We start from the raw sequence: 18,172 nt of genomic DNA, 5'->3' as shown, positions 1-18,172 counted from the left end.
TTGGTTTTATTTTTATTAAAAAAAACATAATTATTAAATTATATACATAACCAAATTTCCATCCATCTTCCCCTAACCCCATAGCCTCGTTTAGCGCTGTTTCGCATTACGCTGTACTTTGATGGAACGTATCCTACGCGTTAAGCGGGGTCTTACTGTACTCAGTTTCTAAGATAATATGAAACATGGTTGGATGGGCAATGCTGGATTTTCGTGTATCATCAAACGTTGATGTATCAGTTCGATGAAGAGACGTTTTTGGGTTTTATTATGGTTTAAAGGAAGCACTAAAATTGAAACATAAATTTATTTAAACTGTTTACCTGGAGGTAATGGCAAGTCTCGAATTCCTTTCTTAGGTTGAGAATGCATTGTCTGCATTTTTCCACTCGTAAACTGTTCGCCAGGTTGTGGAGAAGGAGATCTAGTTGGCGGTGAGTCAATACTTTCCAGATCATTATGATCAATACCAGGTGGCATTGGCAATTTCGTTAGAGATTTAGTTGGTAAATGATGATGTCCAACTGGAAACTGTCCACCGCCAAGATGAGAAGCATCTGTTGTGGAAACATCAACCGCTGCAACTGAATGATGACCAACCGTTGAGTGATCACTCATATTACTTTGCTGATGGATGGACGGGTCGGATAAATTCATTTTAGGTGAAGAATGATCAAGAGGTGGTGGTGGAATATTATATTCATAATTTGCTTGCAGAATTGGTGAGATAATGGTGGCCCTCATTTCTGGTGGACTTGGCGGCGGAGGCAACAGGTCTCTAGCATCAAGTGGAAGACCATCTGGTGGAAACGGCGGTGGAGGTAAAAGCGGTGGCGGTGTTTTAGCAACTAGCGGTACCATCTCACATGGATCTGGAGGTAAAGGTGGCACAGAATCTGGCATGTCCACTAAAGGTATTTCGTCCTGAGACTCTTCCACCTGTCAAAAATTAATTTAAAAATATATACATTCAAAACATCAGTAAAAATGAACAAATGAAAAAGCAAATATTACATATACAATTTAAATCTGTATCTATCTTCCAAAACATTCTTTTGTCACTTGATTTCAGTAAATCGTAAATCAACAATTAAATTCTATCCATTTTTGGAATAATTTCAGCGATAGACACAAATATATATTATTGTTGTTTAATTTCAACGTGCTTTGATACATTAATAAGAAAAATAATATTTCATCAAATAAAATTACAATTTTTTTTCATTTTCTATTCCACTAACCATGTCTATTGGAGTGAGTGGTCCTCCTTCACTATCTCCTGGATGAGGCACCCTAGGTGATGGAGGAGTACCTTCTTCGCTCATATGTACAGGGGGAGGCGTTCTCGAGCTTTCCTCCTTTTTTTCATTTAATTGTGCCAATCTTTTCATAGCTAATTCCCGCATATTTCTATCTTTAACAAGTTCAGCGAATAAAGATGTTTCACTCATTTTTGCCTTAGCTGATATCTCACGAACCTGTTATAAGATTTAACAAAGAGGGTTTATTAGTATAAAATTTTATAAATTACAGGTCACTTAAATGTGCATTTCTTATAATTGCCTTTTTCAAACATGTTGGGCTGCGAGATGGGGATCTAGACGAAGGAACTCTTTTAGGAGGTCTCCTGTAAGAAGGCGACCTTGACCGGCTTACATGTCGTACGACAGGAGCTGGAGATCGAGATGATCTCCTCCAAGGCCGTGCTTCATGACCACGAGAAACTGATCGCGAATCCGATCTACGGACCCTAAAAAGAGGACACAAATATAATTAAATAAATTTCTATCGTAGACAAAAATATAAACTTTTGCTCAAAAGTATCGCATTACTAGAAATTATATCTTTTTATTATTAATGTCATTATTAATAAATAATTATTGTAATAATCTAATTGGAAGTCACCATTAGTAGGAGTACAAATAAAAAATCTGGTATGGCCACTTGAACAATTGCCTCTTACTACAATTCTCAACGTTCTTACTTACACATTTTCTGAACTCCGAACTTCAAAACATGTTTAATTCTCTAAAATGCCTTGAAACAATTTTTTTTTAGAAATTAAAATAAATTTTTTAGATCTATGGGACTATAATACGTACCAAGTGAAAATCGTAAAGAGCCTTCTCGAAAAGTTTTCAGAAATATGAAAACATCCAATTCGTAACGAGATTTATTTTTGGTTTTCTTAAAACTCTTTTAACTTTTGCGACACATTTAACCCTCTTTGATAATGTACAAAACACAAGACCGCAAATTATTACTGAAACGGCAAAACCTTGCCAAAGCCCATCACATATAATAAAATTCATGAATAGAATTTTTCTGGAAAATTGTTTAAAAAATAAATAAATAAATGGAAGATCAACGTAAGTGCAATACATACAGTTTTTTGAAAAAAAATTGTTGAACCCGTTTCGAGAAAACCTATAGCGGACCCCTGGTGAAACTACATAAATCGAAACTTGACAAGTTTTAACTCTCTGCGTGTTAGTTTTAGGGATATTTTTTTAACACTCACTGATCATTTTTTAAAAATATATATATATTTTTTTTACTCATAACGAATATTGCCTGCGAAAATATAAACATTAAAAAAAAATAGTCATGAACGCCATTCTTTCCGTAACTAGTAAGAGAAAGTTAAAATAAAACCATGAAAAAGTTTATCCAAAAACATGTATAATCAAATTTAAATTTAATTCTTTTTGCATTTTCTCTAGCTGTGATAACTGTGTTCAATCTTTATTTTTCGAACTAATTTAATTTTTAAGAGATGTTTGGGATATATTAATGGATGCGATCAATCTTCTTGCAACTGTTCTAGAGATATGAACATCTCGGAGAATTTCAAGTTTACCACGTTAACAGAGGAAATCCAGTTTAAAAAGAAATTAAATGTGCCTTAATAAACGGGCTTGTAGATCGTGGTCGACCAGATATAGAACTTCTTAGGCAGTTCTGTATTTACATTTAAGTTTGGAATGACTTTAAGGTTATAAACATACATGATGCGATACTTTTGTCTAAAAGTTTAGATAGAAGTTTAGCCCCTATTCTTCTACTAAATAGTGAAAAAAAAACAAAACATTCCGGCAACCTAAATATTATTTATTCTTGAATAAATATGTATATAATCAATCAACCTTACCTTATAGTCACTCTGTTGCGATAACAAAAAGAAAAGATTGTTTTAATAATTAATCATTAAAGAGGAACAATAAATGTGCATAAAAATTTGAAATAAAAATTAAGGAATAAGAAGCTGAATAATTTCTGTCAACAAAATTGTATCTCCAAATTAAGATACTTAAATGAGTGATTAGACAATCTGAATGCCCAGATAACTGGAGAATGAAGATGAAGATATTCAGCCATGTATCTACTTATTGCAATTGTGCATATTGTATTTTCGTTGCGATTCATTCACTCGAAAGATATTTAGTAGCAGTTCGCCTTAATTTGGCGGATATATCATACTTCCCGTAACTAAATGGGATGCAAAAATAAATTGATCTGGGTCGATTTGGTCGAATCATTTTTATTTAAAAATTAGCCACGCGTACTCCTAAGCAAATAACAGAAACCATTTATATTCAATTCATTAAAGATCGTCAAAATTGTACGAAAGTATTGTTTGGAATAGTGGAATATTAATTCTGAACTTTCAAAAAATCACATTCAGGAGCTTACCATCGCAGGAGTTTATTTTATTTTACTAACAATGAAAGGGAAATTTGGATACCATAACGTTCTTTACCCATCTCTACTACGATATATGTGTAAAAAATGAAAACCGACCGACACAAAACAGTATGTAAACTTACCTGACCGGACTTCTTGATTTTGTACGACTGTGATGACGTCTTTTTTTGTGCTTATAACTATCTCTCCTTTCTCTTCTACGTTCCTTGCTGTCGTCCCTATCCCGATCTTTCCTTCGTTTTCTTGAATGAGGTGAATCATGCCTATGCCTTAACGGAGGAGTCCTTTCTCTGGTCCACCTAAACATAATAATAAAATTAACTAATAATAAAACAGAAACTGCTCCACGTAAGAAACTGGAAGGTTCTGCAACAAATGGAGGTGTCTGGCGGAAGCGGGCTGTGGAGGCCAAGGCTGTAGTGCTGATTATTACTGTCAGTAACAAAACAATCGACTAGAAAAAAAAAAAAATAATAGAAGTCAAATTCTCTACAACAAACTGTTGAAGCTGCCACCAATGATAGATGAAACTCCTAAGCCGGTTAGAAATTGAAAAACCATGCAGGCTCCAATTGTTAAAATCAATGAGACGAAATAATTATTGTAAAAGTACTTTGAAGAGCATTAGGGAAAATGGGACTAGAAAACTAACTCATAATAAGTAAAATAAAAGCCTATTTTATTTCTAATTAGGTGTCGTGGCCAGGGACGCCATCACATACTATTACAATTTTTTTTTTAAACAAAAAGTAGCTAGCAACACGCAAGATTCGAACTGGGGACCTCCTGCTCACAAATACACGCTTTTTAACCATCTCATTAAAACCAACCCGTAGAAAATTTACTTTAAAATATATGTATGGATGAAGATGCCTTGAAGAATTAATGAAGGATACTTTGAAAAGAGTTTGAGTCGCCAAATACAGGAACTTAATGGCTCTCAAGAAGAGAACGACAGGCGACACTAAGTGATTGATTGGTCAGATTCATATTTCTAGTGTTTCCCAAAATTTTTCGTTTCACGTTTACAGTACCAAGAGAGCAGCATTATAAAGTTTTGTTTTAAACTTAGAAAAACTGCAGCAAAATGTTGAAATAAGCTTTTTGGTCTCTCACACCTTAAGACTGATATAAGCGTTTCACAATGATGGAAAATTTTACTCGAGAAGATGATAATTCAGAAATACCATCTTGGTACCAAGTTATACTACTTGTCAACAAATTTCGTTTGGAGAACTGAAAGAGATAAAGACTACAGCGAAGACTGCGTTCTGATTGCTACAACACCTTGAAACAACTGTGCAGTAACCGTAGAACTAAACACCTGAAAATAAGACTTCTGAGAGGCATTTTAAAAGTGGGAGCCCACTTTGTAGGTAATAATGCAGTATAAGATCCAGCTAAAGATTTACAGTTAGTATTAATATATTTCGAGAACTTTAGCTTAGTAGCACATACTTTTGTCCAGAATATGGAACTGGATATTGCTAAATTATGTCCATTAAATGAATATCTCGAAAATAGATTTCTGGAGGATAGTTTGCTGGAAACGTGAGCAGACAAAAAGTAAATAATGAATGATAATTTGGCAGGAGGAAGGAAACAGAAGAGTTCGCATGCAGTAAAGAAAGAAGATGTAACAGCAGAAATAAATAGTAGAGGTTTGAGACTAAAAAAAAAGAAAATAATAAAAGGTCTTAAAATTCACCTCGACACTGAAAGGTAAACGAGGAATGATTAAGAAGAAGAACTTAAAATTATCGACTGTATCGTCAGATTGTTGTTATTTCTAGTGTTTGTCCGAATTGTTGGATAAAACCTAAGATTTCTTGTTTCTAATTTCCCTTTATCATCAGAGTCTGGTTCATCAAATATGTGCAGTTTCTGCTCATAAAGTTCCAAATCTTATTTCCATTTTTCAAAATTCCTTCATTAACTAGAATAAGAACTAGATGTGATAATGGACTAGAAGTATATGATTGACTCTATCTCTGTAATTTATATATTTTATGTTTAAGCCTATCTAAAATTATGCATAGATTTTTATTTAAAGATAATTAAAAATCAATTAAAAAATTGAAATATGGTAAAGTGAAAAAGAAAAACATTAAATCTACAGTCTTCTGTGATTGAACACCAACTTTTACTACTTTTCTACTTTTATTACTGCTAGAATTGTCAGGATAATTAGAACACGCTTTAGAAAACATACTACTGAAACGAAAAATTAGAAATTTTAGTAAGTATGAACTATTTTCGAACACTATTAAATAGATTGTAAAAAGATAATGTTCCAATACTTTATTTTGATTTCAAAATTATTCAACTATGATATTCAATATCAGATTTAATCAGTTATTTGATTTTTCGATTACTTCTTTGAATAACTCGTTTCCCTAAAAAAAAAAAAAACACGAAACAAGAAAAAGCGGAGAAGAATAGCGAGGCACTTTCTCGCCAGGAGTCCGCAGAAACAAAAAAAAACGGATAAATATCAAGCTTATTATTATCCTCACGATCAAGAAATGAAGAACAAAGTAATAAGTTCAATGGCGGCTTGTGAGGCCATCCCAGAGTTCGTATCTAACGCGAAAAAGAAGATAGAATTTACTGCAAAAGCACTAATAGTATTCTGTTGATCATCAATCAGTTATCTTTCATTAAGTATTATTAATAATGAACGCCGTGGGTACACCTGAAATGGCGACAGCATGAAAATTTAAGCCGAGTAATAAAAGACCTTCGTTTTCTATTTCATTATTATTATTATTATTATTTTTGTAGAGGATAATGAAGGCAGTATAGGTATTACCCATAGGTTCATTTGGAAAATATTTTATGTAAGAGCTCTTAAAAAAATTGAATGTGAATCCGTTACCAAGTCGAGAATTAATTATTGAATAAAAATAAAGGGATAGCACAACAGTTTCAATTTCGAATGTAATTCTGTGCGGTACATATCAAATATGACATTCGAATCTTTTGTTCTCAATCAATGAATCCAGTCATATTAGAAAAACAAAAAATCATAAATATAAATTTAGTAGCCACGAGCAGATCCATACGCACCTTGCCCTTTCATCTTTTTCTATTGAAGGAGACCTCCTCCGCATCCTCGGTGTAGGCGACAGAAGTACAGAAGATGGACTTCTCCTCCGTGATTTGGAATGTCTGATCCAAAAAATAGATTAATGAAAAGTTAAACAAAAATTATTAACTTTTTTTGAAAATTAATTTTTAAGACTAGTAAAAATATGAATAATCATACTGACCTTGCCCTTTCTTCTCTTTCTATGGACGGAGATCTCCTTCTAATCCTTGGCGAAGGTGACCGAAGTGCCCATGGACTTCGCCTCCTTGTTTTGGAATGTCTATCGGTTAGTTCTTCCGACTGATGCCTGGTTTGAGATGACGGTGTACTTCTTCTTTTTACGTCTCTGTCCCTTATCTTTGAATCTTTCTGCTTGACATCTGGACTCCCATGCACTTCACTTTTTCTACCGGACTTTCTACCGGTTTCAGGACTAGAGGAATAATGTACATCTCGTGAACGATTCATTTTTCTTCTGGACAAATTTGGCGATGGAGTATCTCGATGCTCTCCCTCTTCTGGCGGTGTATGTGGCGTTGGCGGAGAAACCATTTTCATCTTTCTCCTATCCAATGTTGAGATTGGTACTGGCGGAGTATGTGGTGAAGGTACATTCCTACGACGACTTGATTTTAATTCAGTTTCACTAGATGGAGATAAACCCATTCCAGGAGATCCGTTTCTACTCCTACACTTTACCCTTATGTCTCCATCTAGAAACCGTTCGTTTGATAAACTACGACGGGAGTATTTCTTTTCTTCGTCTAATAATTTATAAATTAATTCTGGCCTTTTATTCGTATCACCAGTAGAATGGCGTGACTTTTCCGAAGGTGACTTATCTCTTTCACGACTTTTCGATTTCTTCCTCTTCTTTCTTTTGTGATTTGGACTATGCCTTTTGCTAGATTTTTTTGATTTCTTCTCCTTAGTTTTAGACCGAGGATAGGGTGGAGCTGGAGAAGCTTGTTCTGTGGGTTCCCAACACTTTCTTGGGTCCATGGAAGGTGATCTTGAAGATCTGAATGACTCTCTTGACTCAGTAGAAACCCTTTGGTAAGGATAACGACCATGTATTAATGCAGGATGAAAATCTAAAGCACCGCCGGTAGGACTATCTTCGCTTTGTATTTCACCAGCCTCTGGGCTAGACAATTCTTCTGAACTGACGTCAGAATATTCCACTAAAGGCTTCAACGAGACTTTGCTACGCTCATTGTCGTTTGAACGATTTTTCCGCTTTTTCTTCACCTTTCTATCCACATCTTTGGAACTCTTTTTCCTTTCACCTTTTTCCATCGAAGAATCGTGTTTCTTCTTTTTTTTTCGAACAACTGTTGATTCACTTCCATCATAACTGGGCATTGCGCCTAAAAAACAATTTATAATAGATTGATAATATTTCAATCTAAAAACCTTGCTCACTTTTACAAATTTATTTAAGACACAGTATGTGTCGGCCATCACCGTCATAACTTGATACAGGGATTGATAATTTTCACTTCATGCGAAATTAAATGAATGCACAAGAATTGACTATCATACATTGTTGTGAATATTTATGTATAATCAACGAAATGCATAAATCGTGCGACTATGCTTTGACAGAAAATTATGCACATCAATATCACATAAAAGTATTTTCAGAAAAACTATTGAGGAGAATGACATCACAAACAGATATGTGACTGAGAAAACATATCCATTAGTCTTTGTTGCTTAGACATACAATATTTTTTTGTACACCCCTCCCAAAAAAAACACGTTATCAATATTGGTTCTAGCATAGTGTTTAACATGAAAATCTTTTAAGAACACAAAGAAAACTAAAAAAAGCAGTTTTACTATTAAGGAATCACTAAGTATGAAATTAAAAATTGGTCAAACAGAAAAAAGGATTTTGTTCATGTACGATCTAAGAAAGAAATTAATATCAAAACTAACTTTAACCTTTAAAACAACATGAATAAAGAAAAAAGTCAACCGTACATATATAATCATTTATACTGCCGCATTTATTTCAATAATTAAAACAATAGTTATCAAGAATATAAAATAATTGTGGATGACAATTAATTTAGGCCAATTGTAAAAATTGTAAAACTATTGTAAAAAATAAAAAAAATTGTAACATGAATAAATTAAAAACCGCAAATAACAAGAAATAAAAATGTGAAAAGTAAACGAAATAAATAAATAACTTTTTCAAAAATAAATGTTTTGATCCGGTAATATAAAATCACAAGTGAACCGTGCAGCCATCTTGGAAATCTATACTAGTGATGGGCAGTTTTTAAGAAAACTCACGTTAACAAAAATAAACGCTTAGGACATTATGGGGGCTTAGCGTACATGAAACTGAATAATATTCAAAATTAAACACTCACCAATGCATACGAAGTCTCTGTGAGGAAGTGTAAAAAATTGTTCATGCAATAACCGCACCACACTTCATAGGTAGTACAATGGAGTTAAAAGCTCAATGTTAATTTTAACTATTATTAATTCCCACTTAACTATTATTTATATTCATTATTATAGGTTTAAAGAAGCATTCATTTATTTATATTTTGATAGAGCAAGTTTTTAATTGAGTTTTATTTTATGGCATTGAAAGTAACAAGCAGTAATAGATATTCGCCCATTCTGACGATTACAAGCACAATGGCAATGGCGAAGGAGTACCTCGCCTAAGGTGCTACTAACCTTTCAAATGACGTCGCTAGTGTCACGTATCCGGTCAAGACTTTAAAGTAAGTTCAAATTTTGTATAATTAACTTTAATAAGAATAAAAATAATAATTTAGAATTCAATGAATTATTCCATCTAGTAATCAATAAATAATCGGATAAAAATTTTTAAAGTTAAAAGCACTGTGATTTAGGAGCCATTAAATTTACAAACACTTTTAAATTGAACTTCACTTTATTAACATCTTTGATTTATTTCTTTTCTAGTAACATTTTATTTAAGATATTGCTCATTATTGGTGTTCATATGAAAATATAATGGTACTTTTTTTATTTACATCCTTCATATCAAATAGAAATTAATATTTTGATCTGTCTTTTATTCATTCAACTATTACAACTCTACTATTTGGTAGGTAAAACTTGTATACAAAATAGGTCATTTACATTTTTTTTTTATCAAACATTGCTACTTATTTGAATGGATTTAATTCTAATCGTTCGTTAAGTTCTTTCCAAGCCCTTTCCACTTGTTTTTGAGTATACTCCGGCTTCCATAAGGTGCAAAAGACTAAATTTGCATTTTCCACCTGTATTGAATTTGATGGCTGTGATGCTATCCTTGATTTAGCTTGTTCTTCAGTTAAACCACTCCTTTCGCGCAGACGTATAATAGCCTTTAATCAAAATAATTCTTTGACAACAACACGTTACAATTTTACTCTTAAATAATTTAAAGCACCAAAGCTTCGGATTCTGTTTCAATAATATATGGTTATTTTCTAAAATCTGGCTAGATGCAGATGAGAGCAGCTAAGCACAGATGTAATCTCACTGATTCAATTTAATTCAATTATCTTCTACTAATTAATGTAATTGAACAATAAAAGTAATTTAAAACCTACTTCCTCTGGTGGAATGATGCATGCCCAAATTTCATGGCAATGCTTTTTCCATCCAGCTTCTAGTAAAACAGCCGCATCCATTATAACAACTTTTTTTCCTAATTTAACATATTCCATAGCTACTTCTTTACTTTTTTCTAAGATAGCTGGCCACATTATTTTATTAAGTTTAACCCTGGCTTCCTGAAAGAAAAAGGTGAAATTATGTATCATAAAATATATTTGTGACAAATGATTCCAATTTTTTGTGGTGGGAATTGATTATTTGCATAGAGCTTAAGGCACTGGCCTCCCAGTTTGGCCCTGCTGCTTAAGTATTCAGATTTTCTCTGTCTAAGAACCTCTTACAGCTCACTATCAAAATATGGTCAGTGTTGTTGCAATAGAGAACACTGTTTAGAGGCTGCAGTGCACTGGAAAAAGCCAAAGATTACGGAAGTTTAACGCTTCTTTAAAAACAATATTAAATAAAAATACTTATTGCATAGAATGTGAGCGTCTGTTGGCTGTGTTCGCGAGTTTATGCAGTTAATGTCAGTGTTCTAGTTGGTTTGCGAATTCACTACACACAAAAGAGTTGGCGACGAGTTAAGGATAAAAAGACAGTAGATCTAGGAAGAAATAAAAACACAGTGATACTGCGTTAAGTACAGTTCGTAAACTCGATTATTTTTTATGTAAATAATATTGCATATGTTTTATGTGTATCGCACATCTGATATATAAAGTAATCAACAACTTCTTTTTCAGGCGTTTTTTAATGTCTACCTACCAATTCACTTAGGATATACATAAATATTTAAATATTTTCCGAAGGAAATGTTTTGCTCTGATTTCTCTACAAGTGCAACTCTGCTGCAATGTGCGAACTTTAAAGGCTTGTAATGTAATGCAGGTACATTAGTTGCCTTCTCCACTTACTTTTAAGAGAATTCTTGCGACCACTACTCTGACTTCCTTTATTTTTCTTCGGATCCGTTCTTTGTGCGACCATTTGGCTAATGCTGATCTCTCTTTAGCTGACTTTTGTTAATTTTGGAAGACTGAAACGCATCTTCTATACATTCACTTTTAAGTACTAACATAGCACATTCAGTGGAGTTTCCATTGTTTCATACTTTAGTTTCTAAATCTGACTCGTTTTATTTTATGTTATAAACCTTTCGAGCACAACTACTTCGTCCATGTCCTCGTTTTCTTGAGGTTGAACCTCAGTTCAATTAGAATTTCGATTCTTGCATAATTTTTTATAATTATCTTTTCTACAAATACTATTTCAATTCTACTAGTTTATTTTGTTATTCTGAAATACTAAAAGCGTATTCCTTAGTTAAGATAGCACCTTGGCTTCTAAATACCTATAGTCCTAAACATCTCCTCGTTGTATCTTATAAAAATTTACTTTTCTGATATTAGTTCAATTTTTTTTTTGTCTGTGTGCAATCAAAAGGCAAGAATTTTTGAGTCAAACGTTAAATATTCCAATACATTAACTTGCTAAATATTTCAATTCTAGAGTTGCACAGATTACCACTCTCTTTAGGTCCCCACATGCAATGTATATTGGGTGAGTGTTTAGTGTGTGAGATAAGTGTTGCCCAACAGATGCCAAATTCTATGCAATACTATAGTTCAGGGAGCTTCATCATGTTTTAGGTATCGTCGATTTAGCTACTGCATCTTCTAAAAACTAATATGACGTTTGCTCGTTATTACAATAAAACATAATGAAATCATATGATAACGTATATTGTAGTAAATAGAAGTAAATAAGTAGATAGAAGGATAATTATAATTTTTAGGGTGGAGAGGAGATTATCACAATATTGCAAAATCCGCGAGACCTAATATACCTTTTTATTTAATACGGCTAATAGTTACTTGTTTAAGTTTTTCACAGAAGGTAGTCCAATTCTTAAACACAATGCGCAGAGTAAGTCAAGACTAAATTCATGGTTTTGCGTACGTTGCATTGATCCGGTGCCAAACGGACTTTTTGAGAGAAATTTAACCACTTAAATTGCGGTTAAAAAAGAAATCGTGTGAGCGTTCATATTTTTATTCACGCTCATTTTCGAATTTTGTTTTCACCTCTCGCAATAAATTAAAGTTATGTTAAAGCAATGTCTTCAACGTTTTAAAAGTAAAAACGTATCATACACAGAGACGTGTATCCCTCATTTTCTCACCTTATCTTTAAAAACAATATCCGCAAGAACTTTTCTAGAAATTTCTTGTTGATCATCCAGTATATCAGTTCCAAATGATCTTACTACTAGATCATAAACTTTTGTCCCCTTTTTATATATATTGTGCCCAATAAGATCACAATTAATATGAGCTGCACCAAGAGCTTCTAGCCTTTTACAAACAGAAGATTTACCACTAGCTGTACCGCCAATCATACCAATAATATAGGGCCATTTAGGGATATCCTCTCTTGCCTGAAGATAAAAATATATAATTGACTATAACTTATATGTTTTTTTAAATAAAGTATACAAAAAATAGATCAATTAAACTTACTTCTGGTCGGCGCAACAGTCTACCTAATAATCGTATCCGATCAGTACTAGAACTTATTTTATCTTCTTCTAACTCATCTTCTAGATTTGGATTTAACAAGAGATCAACACTGTGAACTATAAGTGGTTTAAGTCCTTTATCCTTACGCACTTCGTTCACTTTGTCACCTCCGCGTACTGTCTCTGAGCTTACAACAAGCAGCTAAAACAATTAACAATGAGCTCGCAATATAACAATAAAATAAAAAATCTCAATCAAATATCATTAATAGCCTTCTTTTTTATAGAAATTAAAATCTTTCAATAAGTTACAAACTTTCTATTTTTAGTAAATTACTAAAATTTTCTTTTATACCATAAAATGGATTTTTTTTTTCTAAATTTACACTAAAGAGTGAAAAAATTTCTTTTAATTAAAAATAAATATATGAATAAAAAAATAGAAGCAATTAGAACACCAATTTATCTTCTGGAACAATATTAGAAAAATTAGAGAAAAATTAGAATATTCTCCGGTTTTAAATTGCAGTCTAAGAACAGAATTCTTAGAGGAGGATTCTCGCAATTAAAACGTAACAAAATCTGAGCTCCATAATGTTACAAACTCTTGGTAATAGAAATTATTCCGTGCACAGTTTTTGGAATTAATTTCAATCGGTAATATGTTTAATTAATAATATCTTAATTAATATTTTCACTCTGGTTTGTAATAATTTTGTAGGAGAATTATCGTTTCTTGAATCAGATAAGAACATCGAGGTAAATCTAATGCTATATCTGAACAATATGTTTGGTTTCAATATCAATTTCTGTAAACAAAAAGTCTTGAATTGTTTCACTCCATTTTTTTTTTAACATAATGGAGATTATTTTAACCTGAAACGTTGGGTCATCTTTTGTAGGCCCAAACATATCTCCAATGGCAACGATATTGTATTCTAATGTAGGTTCAACATCTTCCAAGAAGTCTCTGACATTATTCATTCTAGTAGCACAAGATTCAATCAGTTCCCATAATTTCTTTGCTGAAATATTCAAACAAATTTATCATATATTTGAATGATAAGGTGTTAAATAAAAAATATATAAATAAATGACTGTTTTTCTACTAAAGAAGTTCCAACGGATTAATACTTTCCTTAGGGGGAAGAGAGCCATCGTAGAGTTCCAATAGTTGGTGTCTTCAACTATTTAGATATAGCGAAACCATAGGCGAATTATAGAATTACCTAAGAAAAACCTATTCAACCACTTCTTCTTTACTTTTTGTTCATCCTACAACAATAACTTCCACACCCTAAAAACACAATCTCACGAGGTTTATTGAAGCTTTAGATAACGTAGGGTTTCTTCTCTCCTTTAGACATGTTAATTACTCAATTCGATGCACACCCAACTCGAGAATTTAAAATGCTGTGGAAAAATACATCACCCTAACATTTAAAAAAAGTATTTTGAATTCAGTCATGGATAATATCGTTGACTGCATCCGTCCTAGCTTGGCGTTTTGTTTATTTCTATTTTCGGTCATTCTTGATCACTAAATTGAGGGGGAGAATTGAGTTTAGAGAGTCATGCGAAACTTCACAGGGGAGTTGTGGGCTCTCTTACCGTCTTCAATTCAGAAATTTTGGGAAACAATGAAATGTCTTTTTTGCTTACAGATGACGAGGTTCTGCTATTAGAAAAACATTCTTTACCACAACACGCATTTCAAAGCACTGAGGATACTATTTTCAAGAGGGCCAGACCTAAAATTCTACTGAACATGTTTGAGATATTATCGGCAGGTAAGCCCCAAAATAGTTTCAACTTCCTGGAGTTCTTTTATGTTCAAAGCATTTCAAGCATAGGATAGAATTCCCCAGCAGAACGTTGAAAAACTTATCTTACCAATGCCCTAAGAACTAAGTGATGTAATTAGGAAAGACTAATGCTTAATAGTGAAATTACTAAATACTATATTACGAATGATACCAATGTTTGGTATTTTACTAAATACTTTTTTCTTTTTTTTTTTTGTAATATATAAACCGAATATTTTACCATTTTATTGTGCTAATCTTTCATTCCATTCAACAAATTTAATTAATTAACTTAATTCCAATTTTTTATGAGAAGTAACTTCGAAGGAAATGGTGTACTCCACAACTAAAAAAAATATCTATAATGGATTTTTTTTTAACTTGGCGATGATCCAATAATTTAGCACAGTAGTTATTCATCTTTAGATCCTGGGTTTGAAAATTAAGTGGATAGTAAGCTGCTATGAATGCTAAGACGATAAGAACTAAAGGAGTGGGATGTATTTGAGATGCGTGTTGGGAAAAATGAAGGATCAGTCCTGCTGTAGAGAGAAGAGTATTTGCTTTTTTCAGGGATATAGCGACCCTGCAGATATCCTACACTTACACTAACTGCCACATCACCATTTAGGATTAGCAAACAGGTCAACTCAAATTCTCCATCAGACCTCACTTATGCTAACATATATGCCCCTTACATAAAAGAAGACACATCAGAATCCCAGATTCAAGACTCTAGGGAAGATGCATGGGCCTATTAGAGTTCAGAGCTTCTCCCCTCCCCATTAGTCATTAATAAAAGGTCTTGAAAAGGATAAAGAAAGAGAAATGCCAGAGAAGGAACAAGAATGATACAACTAGTTTATTAAAATTCACTACTCTGACCATAAAAATGTCTTAATGGTTAGTTGGGACCAAGTTCAAATTTACTCCTGATGTCCGGCACATCGAACTTTTAAGTGGATTTTTTTTTTGCCCCAGCCAACCATTATCACTTGTAACAATAACAAAGGCCAAACATTCAATTTATTCATCAATAAGGAAATTCTATTATTCTGTTCTGTTGCAGAAAGTTTTCTCCTCTTCGACAATTTAGATCTGATAAACTAAGAAATTAGAAGAAAACAATTAAGCAAGCTGTAAAAAAAGCTTAGATGGTGTAGGAACGTGCAAAGGATGGCCTCAAGATGATGAACGATATGTTTGGATTAAGTGCACCGGAAAGGAAGAAGTAGTTGCTCGAGACAGCAGGAGAGGAATGGTATGGAGAAGAAAATGGCTAGTAGATGGCGACTGGTCGGATAGAGAATAGTGAGTTTTGCACTTGACTTGAACTGGGTAACCTTAATATTAACAAGAAAAATAAAACAAACACGTAGACCCTGAAAAATGTTCTCTATTCAATTGTGAGCACTTTTTATAAATCAATGTATTACTCATAAAACATACCTTACATCAAATTGGGAACAGGAGCTACATGCTATATGCTCTAAGGGCGAAGACTAGTGGTAGGGATGCAACAAGAAAAGGTATCGAATTTGCAAACTTCAAAATTTCCTAAAAGAGCGTGGGTGGTTTTAAGGATTGAAGTTTATACCCTTCCAACGCTTAAAACATGCAAATCTTACAAATATCTGGGAGCGGGAGCTTTATGACAAAGTTCTTTCTAATGACCTATCTAGGGAGTCATTATTCTACCTTCCAATTTCCCTCTAATCCTAGAACTTCTTTAGAGTGTCTGGTTTCCTTAATTTGGTAGTGCGTTGGAAGGGGTGAAAAGTTATTTCTAAAATACGTGTGGGAATGGCTTTCCTGGAGAGTGTGGTTAGTTCGAGTTGGAGGATAATACACCTCTCCTATAAATCTTGTTGAATAAATTGGGAGGAACTTTCATTAGGGCATTGTATAGGGGAGAAAAGGTCTGAGTTGGCATCAAGGAATAGTTATTCTGTCGGTACCCACACCTTTCCTAGAACTTCCATAGAGAACCCAGATGAGTTGTTTTATCTACAGGCAATGGTAAGTAGTGAGCAGTCATGCTGGGATATTGTGAGGAAATTCTCAATAAAAAAAAAAAAGGCAATTTGGGAAAAGTTACTCGCTTCTTTTTAACAACAGAAGTTCATTCATGATTGACCTTCCATGAATTCCAAACTTTACTTTCAACAAATAGATAGTTCGCCCTCAAAAATAATCCGATTACAACCAATTTGGGTCAACTATACAAATTTTGTTCTAGCAGGTTAGCGGTTGGCTCCACTACCTCTTATCAATTATCAGAAAAACTTGAAACCAATGTTCTTTTATATCCATCATATAGTCCAGATTCAGCTCTTTCCGATAAGCATTGTTCTAAAATAAAGTTTCTGAGTGGGGACCAATTGTTGTCAGAGATGACTTACAGTCACATATGAACTGTATTTTAAAAATGGATACAATATTATAAATGTATTATTTTTTCTTTTTCGAAAAACGGTCATTTTTTTACGCTCTACTTTAATTACAAACCAAATGTATTGATTTTGCCATTAATAGATTGTCTTAAGAGATGCACTAAGTACATAAAATAATTACTTTTCAACATTTCCGTATTTGTCACACCGACAGTCAACTTTTTGCTGCATCTGAGCACAGCTTCACTCAATAATATCTTATGTCCAGGATGGAGTCTATCAAAGGTACCACCCAAAACAACATTATCATAAACTTCTCCAGATGATTCTATTTTTTCTTCGACTGAACCATCTTCTTGATAACCTAAGGACACTGTTTGGCAATCTGATGAACGATTTGTTACACATTTCTTTAAAAATCCTTGCATTTCATCTGCATTTAATACATCATCAAAATAAACCACTTCAACTCGTTTTTTCGTATTAATTGTTGAAATATTTGAATTTCTAATGCTGCTTAATAAAACTCTCACATCTATATTACTCATATTTATAGAATTTCTGTACAAACTTAAAACTGTTTTACTAAACAAGGGTCCACTTAATTTTGTAGAATTTAATGAACTATTCTTCAAACATGAATATTGCCATTTCGTTAGAAATTGTATATATAAAGTATTTTTTATTTCTCTTTGAATTCGTGGTATGCACCTAACAAATCTATTAGGATTTGTAACTATCAACATTCCAGTTTTAGTCATCATTAGAAAAAAGGCTGAAAAAAGCAGAAATAAATAATAAAATAAGTACAATATTCTTCATACCATCAACGTGTGGGAAAAGTTACATATAACAAACTCAATTTCTCCAAATCGGCCAAAATATCCTTCTAAAAATCGGCAAACCATTAATTAATAGTATAAAATATTTTTTGCTTAAACTTTACAAAAAATCTCTATTATTCATGATGATTAGGACAAAACCTGAAGATAGAAGGTCACGTAACCTTTTCATATAAAATGATAATAGCGTAATACCACAAAATGTCTCACGATAC

At 32.9% G+C, this 18,172-nt stretch overlaps 3 protein-coding genes across 19 annotated transcripts in view; 1 reads left to right on the top strand and 2 right to left on the bottom strand.

Annotated features, from left to right (window-relative positions):
• Window positions 1–9,322, bottom strand: part of Cdk12 (Cyclin-dependent kinase 12) — a 35,444-nt gene extending 26,122 nt beyond the window's left edge. For 5 of the 7 annotated variants that reach the window (XR_012454338.1, XM_074114990.1, XM_074114986.1 and 2 more), the window contains exons 1-8: window positions 9,184–9,322; window positions 6,978–8,166; window positions 6,775–6,876; window positions 3,828–4,004; window positions 3,152–3,163; window positions 1,564–1,750; window positions 1,242–1,478; window positions 324–939 (exon numbers count right to left, since the gene is read on the bottom strand). Coding sequence is in view for 6 of the 7 variants with exons in the window: in XM_074114990.1 (XP_073971091.1) it covers window positions 324–939; window positions 1,242–1,478; window positions 1,564–1,750; window positions 3,152–3,163; window positions 3,828–4,004; window positions 6,775–6,876; window positions 6,978–8,161 (2,515 nt within the window). In the remaining variant the exon portion in view is untranslated. The remainder of the gene's footprint in view (window positions 1–323; window positions 940–1,241; window positions 1,479–1,563; window positions 1,751–3,151; window positions 3,164–3,827; window positions 4,005–6,774; window positions 6,877–6,977; window positions 8,167–9,183) is intronic. The other 2 variants (XM_074114988.1, XM_074114992.1) reach the window with 1 other exon arrangement.
• Window positions 9,323–9,407: 85 nt separating this feature from the next.
• Window positions 9,408–18,172, top strand: part of LOC141447461 (transformer-2 protein homolog beta-like) — a 43,226-nt gene continuing 34,461 nt past the window's right edge. For all 9 annotated transcript variants that reach the window (XM_074115028.1, XM_074115027.1, XM_074115026.1 and 6 more), the window contains exons 1-3: window positions 9,408–9,549; window positions 14,582–14,707; window positions 15,792–16,033. The gene's annotated coding sequence lies outside the window, so the exon portion shown is untranslated. The remainder of the gene's footprint in view (window positions 9,550–14,581; window positions 14,708–15,791; window positions 16,034–18,172) is intronic.
• Window positions 9,704–18,140, bottom strand: Ppat-Dpck (Bifunctional Phosphopantetheine adenylyltransferase - Dephospho-CoA kinase). Of its 3 annotated transcripts, XM_074115013.1 has the most exons (7): window positions 17,974–18,135; window positions 17,297–17,890; window positions 13,794–13,942; window positions 12,919–13,119; window positions 12,582–12,836; window positions 10,393–10,575; window positions 9,704–10,164 (listed from the first exon to the last, which is right to left on the bottom strand). In XM_074115013.1, the coding sequence occupies exons 2-7, from the start codon at window positions 17,877–17,879 to the stop codon at window positions 9,961–9,963; spliced, it is 1,575 nt and encodes a 524-aa protein (XP_073971114.1). In that variant the 5' UTR covers window positions 17,880–17,890; window positions 17,974–18,135; the 3' UTR covers window positions 9,704–9,960. The 3 variants fall into 3 exon arrangements, with proteins under 3 accessions (XP_073971114.1, XP_073971113.1, XP_073971116.1); XM_074115012.1 differs by having other exon boundaries at window positions 17,297–18,138; XM_074115015.1 differs by lacking the exon at window positions 12,582–12,836 and having other exon boundaries at window positions 17,297–18,140.

The sequence above is a fragment of the Rhodnius prolixus genome, unplaced genomic scaffold (genome assembly GCF_049639745.1).
Source record: "Rhodnius prolixus isolate KJV_2025 unplaced genomic scaffold, Rpr scaffold_7, whole genome shotgun sequence".
Taxonomy (NCBI): Eukaryota; Metazoa; Arthropoda; class Insecta; order Hemiptera; family Reduviidae; genus Rhodnius; species Rhodnius prolixus.
Note: the sequence above shows the minus strand (reverse complement) of the source record. Positions and strands in the feature narration are given on the sequence as shown.

What these genes read in the sequence shown, in the direction of transcription:
- Ppat-Dpck (XM_074115012.1), bottom strand. Translation starts at nt 17,879, where the DNA reads ATGATGACTAAAACTGGAATGTTGATAGTTACAAATCCTAATAGATTT. An exon ending in AAGATGACCCAACGTTTCAG is followed by an intron (nt 13,120 to 13,793) that starts GTTAAAATAATC and finishes TAATTGTTTTAG; the next exon opens with CTGCTTGTTGTAAGCTCAGA. An exon ending in GACTGTTGCGCCGACCAGAA is followed by an intron (nt 12,837 to 12,918) that starts GTAAGTTTAATT and finishes TTTTATCTTCAG; the next exon opens with GCAAGAGAGGATATCCCTAA.